Source organism: Electrophorus electricus, chromosome 6, assembly GCF_013358815.1.
Source record: "Electrophorus electricus isolate fEleEle1 chromosome 6, fEleEle1.pri, whole genome shotgun sequence".
NCBI classification, from domain to species: Eukaryota; Metazoa; Chordata; class Actinopteri; order Gymnotiformes; family Gymnotidae; genus Electrophorus; species Electrophorus electricus.
In genome coordinates this window covers 13553622-13565577 of record NC_049540.1, presented here as the reverse complement: position 1 = coordinate 13565577, position 11956 = coordinate 13553622, and the positions used below count along the sequence as shown (strand labels likewise).

The 11956-nt window shown below is 37.6% G+C and overlaps 1 protein-coding gene across 1 annotated transcript; it reads left to right on the top strand.

Annotated features, from left to right (window-relative positions):
- The first annotated feature begins 1434 nt into the window (after positions 1-1434).
- On the top strand, positions 1435-3385 carry LOC113577577. The gene is made up of 4 exons (XM_027010303.2): positions 1435-1749; positions 1943-1976; positions 2100-2150; positions 2433-3385. Exons 1-4 carry the CDS (start codon positions 1564-1566, stop codon positions 2852-2854), a joined length of 693 nt encoding a protein of 230 aa, XP_026866104.2. The 5' UTR covers positions 1435-1563; the 3' UTR covers positions 2855-3385.
- Positions 3386-11956: the final 8571 nt, after the last annotated feature.

The following is an 11956-nucleotide window of genomic DNA, read 5'->3' as shown; positions in this document are numbered from 1 at the left end:
GTAAACCTTTTTTTTTTTTGCTTAATGTAACAGCTTTTGTTTAACTGTTGCTCATGTACTGGTACAGTCAGCTAACTTGTATGCGTGTTCATTTAAGTGGAACGTCACTAGCTAACAATTTGGTGGTTTGTATGCATATAAAACTCATATAAAATGTTAATTTTTTAAAATCATCTTATTATTTCTCAAATAAAGAATTTGAAAAAGTTAGTAAAACAATTTTGAGGACCCTCCGTTATATTCATCCTGTTTTAATATAATATAATATAATATAATATAATATAATATAATATAATATAATATAATATATAAGGGAGGATGGGGGTGAGGAGGGGTGACCTTTGACGTTTATGACAGCTGTCAATCACTTTGATGAGAAGCGTATACTACCTCTCTCTGTCCAGTGTCCTTAGGACTACGCTCAGTTCCTCACCGGATCTACAGGCCAGTCGGCCATCCCATAAAAGGCCCCTGCCTGAGAGGCTGATGAGAAAGGAAGATAAAAGTTTTTCAGATTAACATCGTTTTATTTAAGTATGCACAACTACGAAAGACAGATTAGATATAATCATTAAAGATGCTTTAGTCGATATCAAATTTAATGCTATTTTACGCCAAACATCAAAAGAGTCCACCGGTCCCTTCAAATCTTTCTGGGAAGCCCCTCTTTCCGAGATATAATCAGCTTTAGCCTGCGCTACGTGAGAGACAGACGCAATAAGTGACAGGCAGAGAATTAGTTCTCAGTAGACAGTTAATACTACAGCACACTGGACACTGGACTACTAATATGACTACTAACTTTCCTTTGCTTTTACCTTTGTATTTGGGTTATAAAATTCCACAATCCCTTTGTTTGCATAGAACGTTCCTCATACATATCTGCTGGATGGCGTTGAAGTATTTAGCTAGTATTTATATTTAGTATTACTAATGATTCACCGCATTATTGCTAAGCATTCACCGGCTTTGTTTCACACTGCAACTGTTTTAGACGTTACTATTAGGACATAAAGACAGTTTAACAGAAATATTCTTAAATAAATGTTATTATTCTTTAATTATCATTTGACGTAAATAAATAAAATAATTCTCAAAACTTGTTTCTTTAGGCAGACAATTGGATCTTTAAATAATCAAATAAACACGTGCTTTAGAGTTTATATGTATAATATGTACAATATGAAGGAACACTCAAGATCTAGATTATAATAACGTGTACAATTCTGTGGTCATAATAATTTGAAATATTAACGGCAGTCTACTGATTATAAGACTTTCCTTCATATTCACATGTTGCAATCGAGAGAACATTTCTAACAATTCCAAAAATTGTGGAACGTGAAAGGTCGTGGTTATCGTAATACGTTTCATTTTATATGCTTCCTATTTGGGCGTCATGATTTTTCCTTTCGATGGATTGCCTTGGCGGAAGGGCAGGGCAGGACTGATGTTGGGGCGGTCCATGTTGCTATATCAAGGCATATAAAGATTTAGTAGTCCTGTGCAGATCGTGGTTAAAAAACATACAAAGACACACGGAGATTACCAACACCTTGTCAGATGGCAAACACCAATAGCGGCGATTGCGAGATGGCAAAAGAACAGGACGAAATGCTCCTGCTATTGATGCAGCACTGCCGGGAGATGAAGCGACAGGAGTCCCGCTCCCGATGGGCAACGGGAGTCGTGCTGCTAACTTTCCTTGCTGCTCTCATTTGGCTAGGGTTCTCGATTCACGCAAGCAAGGTAACAAACTTGTTGCCAAGGGCATATGTTGATTTCCACCCTCGTGATGTCAGAAAGTAATAGTCGTGGACTGAAAGGAACTACATTTGAAGACACTAGTTTACTTTTGCTTTGGACCGATGCTGTGTTTGAGCTGTCTCCTTGTCAGTTAAATAGAAATTCATATTACTTTTTTATCTTTTATTTATTCTAGGATGCACACATTCAGGAGCAAGTGGCAGACATCGGTGAGTTTTACGTTAAAATTACGATGTGACGGTGGATATTTACAATAAATACAGTAAAGCTGTTTTTATGTAAGGAATATTTTATACACACTGTATGTACATTTTGTTTATTTTGGTTAACAGGCGTACAGCCGCTTGCCAGTCGACCGCCTGGAGACTCCGTACATCTGCAGAGTAAGCAGCTCATTACATCATTCAGTTCATTAGCCATATCCAACACGAGGAAATCATTTTCTTTATTTCATGTTGCATATGACCTTAAATGCTTTATAAGATTTGCTTCTTAATGAAGAGTGTGTGTGGTGTGTGTGTGTGTGTGTGTGTGTGTGTGTGTGTGTGTGTGTGTGTGTGAGAGAGAGAGAGAGAGAGAGAGAGAGAGAGAGAGAGAGAGAGAGAGAGAGAATGAATGAAATTTAGTTTGACCAATATATCTGATTCTGTCTTTCTCTGTTTAAGTCTCAGGCAGACAGCATGGTGCTATACTTGTCAAGCAGAATGATTCTTATATTATCCAGTGGAAACCCGACTCTTCCAACAAAAACTATTTGACTGACAACAACACATCACTTATTATCCCCCAAAACAGCCAGTACTTTGTCAATCTGAGAGTGTATTATCGTATACCTGATGGTCACTGTAAGGGGAAACAGCTTTTACTTTTGAGTATTAGCATTATGCTGTACCATTCTAACTACCCCCAATGGAGGAATGTAATAGAAAGCAAAGAGACAATGCATTGTGAAAACAATTGGTACCAGTCTGTTGATCTGCACAGAGTGGTAGATCTAGAAGCAAAGACTGAGATTAAAGTTAAAACAGACTCAGAGAATTATAATCTTATCAGCATACAAACCTACTTTGGTGTCACTCGTCTGTAGTATGGTAGCTAGTTTAAGTTTTGCTGCACATTGGTATTAATGGGTATTAGTTAACGGGTTGGGTTAAGCAGTTATGCTGGCATTTCAGTGTTTATATTTATTGAATGAACTGTTATAAAATATTTATTAACAAATTATGCTAGCTTTGCAATAATCTGCAAATCACCAAGAGTGAAAACAGAGTAGTAATATTTAATATTAGCCTTATGATTTATTTGAATGACACTTTACATTTATTTCTTGCTCGTTTGTTCTGGTAGATGTTCTTCTGAACTACACTGTACAAACTGTTATTAAATAACACAATTGCATGCATACTAAGTATCCATAAGGAATTCACATGTTGAATATAGTTTAAAAAAAGAAGTAGAAAAGAAGGGGGGTTCTGAGCCTTTAACTGTGGTAGATTAAACGGGTTTCACAATGTTGCCAGCAGGTTTATAAAGATGTTTTATGTTAAAACTTACTTTTATGCTGACATTCCATTACAATTAAATGTGTTGGAATAATTAAACTGCTTTTTGAAATAATTATCAGAATTCCTTTCTTTTTCTACTTTCATTTGTTTATCATTGTCCTACACCAACTGTGTGAAAGAATTTTTCAGAGGGTTGTATGAGAAGATTCGTAAGATCTTTCCAAGAATAATGTTTTTATGTTGATTTTAGCAGCAGTTGTTGCAATTGCTAGAAACAAATGTAACTTCAGGCTAACAAAATAAACATATCAGCTCCGCAAAGAGTTTTCAAATTGTATCTGATTGGATTCTTCTGGTCTGGGTTTCGTTGAAATGACCATTGGCCGGGACGGCTGCTATAGAGAGCTTTTAGATCTCTTGTGTCGGGAGTATGTGTTGTGGTGTTCAAACCTACTTAAGACAGTGCTTAAGACAAGTTTGGGGTGGACTATTTACCAAAAAAGAAAAAACACAAATGAAAAAAAAAAAGAGACACGGTATGAGGACATAAACTTTAATATCCTGATCCTGATCCACTGCTATACAAACACACCAAAACACATGGTTCCCCATTGATTCATTCCATGGGAATCTACAGTTCCAAGAGTATTTAGGAATTCTTTTTCCTTAAGTTTCCTAGGTTTGTTGCTGCCATAGAAACCACTCATAATGCAAACAGATGTGTCATTAATACAATGTCCAATAGCATTAAAATGTCTTGCCACTGGAAACAACAAATCCTTAGTTCTGAGGGTCATTAGGAGTTCAATGATCAGCAAGGCTTTTCTCGGTTTCTCCAATGTACAGGTGATTACAGTGCAGACTAGAAAAATAAGTAACATCACAATAACTGTGACGCTCCAGGAAAGGGAAGACAAAGGACCAGTATGTGATACCATGATAATGACTAAACCCTTCTCATAAATCACAATGGAACAAGATCATACAGGGCAGACAGGTTCACCCATCTCATTATGTAGGTGCATTTCCTTTTGTGGTAATTTACAGTACACCTGAAAAGCTTTGAAACTCCCTGCATTAATACAGTGCTCCTCTTACACTCAAATTTCAGTTCAAGTTCACATTTCTATGCTGATTTGTTGTTCTGTGGTGAAAAGTAATTGTGAATTTGTGAACATCCCAATTGTGAAACCACATAATTGTTTAAGTGAATGAACAATAAAAAGCAATGCCCAAAAAGCCCAACAGCATTCATGCCCATTATTCATGTCCTGCATCATGCCATGGAATACATTTGTGTATTTGTAGAATTTGAGAATAGTTAACCATCCATATTAGGGAGCATTTGTAATTTTTAACAAGTTTTGACCTATGTTGATAAAGATCTTAAATGATTATCTTAAAATGGCATGGAAATGTTGCTGGTTAATGCCAAAATATAAAATAATTTTGGGTCCCTTTTGGAGCGCTCATCAACCAGAGGCCCGGTCCACGGAATTGGCACTGGTACCCTGCGCCCCTGCCCACACTTTCTCACACAGCCGACTCAGAAAGTGGCAGTAGCGAAGCTACTGTGGAGATCTGTCTGAGCTGTATTCTCCAGAAGCCGTGGAAATTTCCTGACCTAAACTGTTTTGGCCACCTTTATGTTTACTTCCTATTTCTTTGTGAAAACCAAAATGTGATCTTTTACCTTGCATGAGAAAGTGGAAAAGATTTTCAAGCAAATGTTCACCTTCATTGTAATATGAATAAAATCCCCCCCCAATATTCAGATATGCTCAAAATATGCCGCCCAATATACCAAGGTAAAAAATAAAACTATTCTATTCACTAACTTTGCGCAATGTTAGGATCGATCAGTGTTCCCATTTGTTGTAGATGAGACATTTATATTTGTAACACCCACCACTGCTGACTAGCTGACGTCTCCGATTTGCAGGAAAAGGTGGGCCATTCCACCAAACGGGTGCCATTTATATGATGAACTCTTCAGAATTTAAACTTCAATTTTTATCTTTTTTCAATACTGTATCGAATAACATATTTAACTATTCAAAATGTGTATTGGTCAATCTCAGGCATTTTTAGTGCTATAGTGCAACTGCTTCTCGGCAGCATTGGATCGGCTCCCTGTATTCACACTGTAAAACGGTTCTTAAACTTCAACAACTTCAGTCATTTAAACTGGTAAAATGTAAAAATCAGGTGAATAGTGTTATACTATTATTCTCACTAATAAATAAGACAGAACATGATTCATTCCTGTTGCTATTACTCAGTCCTGTTACTCTTTACACGAGCAACTGGACTAAAAGTAACAGGACTGAATAAGTTTTTAGCACATAATTAGCAAATAAAAATAAAGCCACATGGCATCCATGCAAATAATGAGGTAAGAGCACATTCTAACAATTTACTAAAAATGTATATTTGTACAATAAATAAATAACATTTAAGAAATAATTTTGGTAACAGGAAGGTATGCTGAAATGAATCTTCAATCATAGTTAAAATATCATCAAATATACAGCAGAAAAATATGAGAGATCTCATTTTTGATCTTCCCATGGCCTTGAATAGATCCTGATTAACATGTGACTTTTGGAATACAAACTTTTAAGGGGGATTGTGTTAGGGTAACAGGACTGAGTGAAAACCTGGGTACATGACTAAACTTCGTATTTTAACGACAAAATAATGGATTTCTTGTGACAAAAATATATAAAAAGCTTAGATGGGATATAGTCACACAACAATATAAAAAATTCCTTCAAAAAAGATTTTGAAGATTATATTTCATGGTACAGTGTCTAGTCTAGCAGAGACAGGTAACAAATGTAATTGCACCAGTATTTAGTTCACTTTGCTTAATAATAAAATGTATTGTACAGTTAATCCTACTATAGAGGAAAATTTGAATCATCAGCATCTGATCTACACAAGCTCTTCAGGTTTTTTTTTTTCTTCTTTACTTAACTCTGCCCCTCCCCCTCCGTCCTCATCTCTTACTCTTGAGGATTTCATCCCTTTCTTTGAGGAGAAGGTTGCAGTAATCCATCAGCCCTTTTCCTCTGTTCCCACTCCTCCAACCAGTGTTTATTCTCCTACATCCGATTCTCTCCTCAGACAAAATTCTTCAACTTCTGGCTTCCAGCAATCTGACTACATGTCTGCTGGATCCCATTCCATCCACTCTGTTCCACATGATCTCAAGAGATTTGCTTCCTTTCATTTTTGTCATCATCAACAACTGCACCAACTGCAACTCCTTATCCAACTGCATTCAAAACCGCCAGGGTGGTACCAGTCCTCAAGAAGGCCACACTCAACGGCTCCAACATAACCAACTACAGACCGGTATCACTTCTCTCTTTCCTATCAAAAGCCCTTGAACGAGCAGTTTACAATCAATTATCTCTTTTCTTCACACAGATCCAGTTGCATGATCCCTATCAGTCTGGCTACAAACTGGAACATTCTACAGAAACAGCCCTCATAGCAGTGACAGAGAAACTTCATGCTGCTCAAGCGGTCAATCTGTCATCTGTCTTGATTCTTCTGGACCTTTCAGCAGCCTTTGACACAGTAAACTACAAAATTCTCTTTTCTGTTCTCTCCAGCCTTGGTGTGACTGGCTCTGCATGGAAATGGTTTCAGTCCTATCTGGAGGGACGGTCATATCAGGTAACATGGAGAGGATCCACATCCAATCAATGTAGACCCTCCACTGGTGTTCCACACGGCTCAGTATTAGACCCCCTTCTCTTCTCTTTGTATACTCGTTCTCTTGGTGATGTAATATCCTCTCATGGCTTTTCCTACCACTGCTATGTTGATGGCACCCAATCATTTCTTTCATTCCCACCCTCCATCACGCAGGTCTACAGACGGATCTTGGCATGCTTGACTGACATCGCATCATGGATGACAGCCCACCACTTGAAGCTCAACCCCAGTAAAACTGAGCTTCTGGTCATCCCAGGTACTCCCAACCCTTACCATTACCTCACTGTTTCCTCCCTGGTATCACCATCCGAAGCTGCCCATAGCCTGGGCGTAACTTTGGACAACCAGTTGTCGTTCTCAACTCATGTTTCTAATCTAACACGGTCTTGCAGATTCCTCCTTTGTAACGTACAAAGGATTGGACCCTTTCTCTTGCAGGAAGCTACTCAGGTGCTTTTGCAATCTCTTGTGATCTCAAAACTAGACTACTGCAACTCTCTACTTGCTGGTCTTCCTGTAAGAGGAACAAACTTCGCTTGCTGTGTGGACTGCAGATCCCTTTGCAGTCTTCTAATGCAGACCCATTTATTTGTGGAATATGTAAATGACCAGTGACCCTGCTCCTATGTTGACTGACTAAAACTCTTATTGGAGGGTATTGTTTATTGTTCATTGCACATAGGATATATATTCTATGTGTAAATGAAAAGCACTTCTGTACGTCACTCTGGATAGGAGCGTCTGCTAAATAAATCATTGTAGTAATGCATGTGAACATGTAGAGAGTAGCAGCTTTAATTTATTATATATTTGTATAGTGTCCTGTGTAGCTGGAGAAGGTAATAACAAATTATTATTATTATTATTATTATTATTATTATTATTATAAATAGATGAAAATTAATGAATAATAAAAAATCATTTGAAATAATAAAAAAACATTAAGACAAATAAAGTACTCCCCCCAGAAGGGGATGTGGTAATTAAAAAAACAAATACATAATTAAAAAGAAATGAGAGAAGAGAAGAGAAGAGAAAATGAAAGACATGGATAACAGAGAAGTGATGAATGGAGAACAGAGAAGAGCACTGGAGAGCTGGGTAACAGAAAGGAGAGAAGAAATATGAGCAGGAGAGAGGAAAGACAAGATCTGATTGGATAGGGGATTGAATATAGGACCAGAGGAGAGGAGGAGAGAGGGACCAGAGGAGAGGAGGAGAGGAGAGAGGGACCAGAGGAGAGGAGGAGAGGAGAGGAGAGGAGAGGAGAGAGGGACCAGAGGAGAGGAGGAGAGAGGAGAGGAGAGGAGAGGAGAGAAGAGAGGGACCAGAGGAGAGGAGAGGAGAGGAGAGAGGGACCAGAGGAGAGGAGAGGAGAGGAGAGGAGAGGAGAGGAGGAGAGAGGAGAGGAGAGAGGAACCAGAAGAGAGGAGGAGAGAGGAGAGGAGAGAGGGACCAGAGGAGAGGAGGAGAAAGGAGAGGAGAGGAGAGGAGGAGAGAGGAGAGGAGAGGAGAGGAGAAGTCAAGAGGTTAAAATGAGAGCAGAGCAGAGCAGAGCAGATGTCCCTGATGCCCACCCAAGTGTACTTAAATTTAAAAAATCAATTTCCTAAACCTTGGTTAATGAATTCCCTGTCCCCTGGGAAGATTTATCCCCCCACCACTCCCATGTTCTGATCATGGGTACGACCTTGGATCCTAACATCACTAATACATTTTATATAGGTTATGTAAATCCCTTTAAAACTAAATATCTTGCTCACAAACCATCAAGATTGGTCTTGGATGGATATACCATCATCACTTTGCAAAATACACATTTGTAAACAACGATACAGATTAAACTTTATAGTATGACCCTTAATCATTACTGTATTTAGCATTAGGAAACATACAGTGACACATCCTGACCGTTGTTCTGGTGCAATTCAGATAGCATGATCGACACTCTCTGAATCATTGTTTATATTTGGGATCAGGGTCTAGGCATTAAAGAATAAGTCAGCTTTTTGAATTCTCTACTGCTCAGAATGCCACGGCAGCCACAAAAAATCTGATGTTTCAGAGACTTGAGTCTTTGAGTCCTTTATTAAATAGGCCTCCAACAAAAATAAAAACATTATGTTTTTCAGCATTCAAACTTGGCTGCCAATTGTCAGTAGTTATGCAGTCACATTCAATGACCACGCATTAAATGCTGTGCAGAAATGTTAAAGGGACCAAAAAAAAAAAAAAAACGTTTTTATAGGCAAGATTTTATTTAAATAGTCCATTAGTGGTAGTGGAGTGTATGAGTATGGATGTCTCAGTGGTATGTGTGTATAAAGGGGCTGTCCTGTACTGATCCAATACTACACAAGCAGAAGAGCTAAAATGTTCAAATGTAACTGCTTGTGCTTATTGTAATGACATTCCACACTGTAATATTGGATAAGAAGTCATGACAAGTCAGGAACATGTAATGTGTGATGCAATATGATCCACTTCTGCCTTTGGCTGTCTGGGAAGATTTGAGCTCATAGCACAGGCTGAAGACAGACAATGTCTCTCTGTACGTACGTACGTGTGTGTGTAGAAAAATGACGATGATTTTTAAAAACAAGGCAATTTGATTTATATTGTAATGAATAAAGATGTCACAAAGAAATGCATCATGCAAGCAATTGAGCATGACAAATAACAGACTATTTTTAGCCAGAGGATATTAGTTACAGCCCTTCTCCACTAACATGTCAGTAGGCTTTGACACAAAGCTTACCTCATATCCAGATTGACCAGTGACTAAAGGCATAACGTGATAATGATAGTTATATTATATTGGTCATGAAGTCAACAGGATACCCTAGCTGTCGGATCTATCTTTGGCAAAAGTTGTACTGTCAAAATAAGGATCATATGGAGTTTATCACAAACAAATATTTTACTAATAACACACGCAAGCAGGGTCAGGGGGATTTTCCAGTTTGGCGGAAACTAAACAAAAGCTATTTAAGAATAATAAAAACTGAAACGAATTCACATCTCTGTGTCACGCTTGTCTGACTTTGTCTCTGAATGGCCCAAAGCAGCTATGTTTACAAGCTTACATATTAGGGACTCAGCACAGTCAGACATGGTTGCACATTTTACAGACATAATCTCAAGTGAGCATATGCAGTTCAGAAGAAAAAACTTGACAAGCTCCTACGCAATTATTTAGCATTAGTCTGGAGGAAATAAACATAATTCCCAGAAGATACAATCAAGATTCAAACTGCAATAATTCAGTTTTCCAACCCTTTGTGAAGCAGATGAGTCACATACATTTGCTGTTTATTGACAATAATTATTGTATATACATCAATATATTGTGCATTATATTAATAATGTATAAGATTTGCATCTGTGATGTTTTTTTTTTGTTGTTGTTCACTACTGCAAATTTTATTGGCTACAGTCAAGAAGGTGAAAATTTGTGATTTTTACAAATAAGGAAAAAAAAAATGACTTCATGATGACACAAATGTAGATGGTTGACGGTTGTGAAGTTATTAAAATGTGTCAGTACTTTGCGTCAAATATCAGGCAAGATTGTTTGCACAAATATGCTTAGATGGTTGGTTGGAGGTGGCCGATTAGACAGCCTGACTCAGCTTTCCATGAGATTGCAAGCCCAGTTTACACACTTAAGTTACAAAGAAAACCACCTCATGATGTTGTCAGATAGTCAGTCACTTTTCAACAGAGGAAAAGGGGCACATACATTAGCACAGACCTCCTAAAAACTGTTCTCGTATTTGTCTTTACTAAAAACATATATTTTTCATTTGTCCATTTGTAAGCTCACATTTTAGTATTACATGAAAATAAAAGCTTTGGTTTCTTTTGCAGCTGTCAACAGAATGGACTTTTGAGTTATAGGTAGTACCATTCAAAATGACAATTTTCAGTATATATTTTAAAGCTAATAACAATCTTGATTCTGACTGATACCTGGGACTCCCACCTCTCAACAAGGAGTTCACAGTGGCCAATGACATCGTAGGCTATTTTACTGAAGTTTTTCTTACTTACTTACTAAGTATACCCTTCAATATCTGAGGGACAGGTGATGGAGTTCTGATATTGCTACTAATAAGAAATAAACTGCATTCTTCCTAGAGAATCAGGTAGCCAAATTCTACTTGATATTTTGAAATTATTGCATTTTTATTTTTTATTTAGATTTCATTAGAGTTCACTGGAATTGTTGGTCAGAACTCTTGCCTACACAAAGAAAGTCTTGTGCCGTTATTTTTGAATATCTTAAGTTTGTTATTTAACCAGGACAGAGACATCAGTTTCCCTCCCTCTCTGAGAAAAAGTGAGTTCTGAAAGTAAAGTGTCTTCTAAAATGGGCAACTGCTCTCCAGCCTGAGGAACTCATTGTGGTACCAAGTGGCTCTACCTGGCTTTCTTCTGTGGTACAAGATGGGGTAATACCTTGTATGAAAGAAGCAAAACAAATTCCAAAGAAAGGCATCCAAGACATTTTCGTTCACCTAATTTTGGTAAAACTCAGCTATATTTTAGCAAAAGTACTTTATGCATGCCTTCCACTCAACATTACACCAAGTTATTTCAATTTTTACACAAGTAAAAAATTCCTGTACTTCTTTCACAATTCACTGGAGAGATACAGTGACTATGAACACCGATATGAGAGATTATTGCTTGCTATACACTATTCCCCCCTCACAATGTCATGAGCGTACAATTACCATATATGTGTATTCACTGGACTCAAATTATTTGCTTTATCTATTTACTTATTTATTTATTTATTTATTTTGAAACGGGTGAGGTGTCATGAACATATTACATCGCTATTAGTCACAGTGTTCCCTCTTTTACTCACACAAGGGCAATGTAGCAATCTCCAGTGTCACACAACACAAGACTCAGTGTGCCCACACTTCTCAGTGTGTCTTATCCAG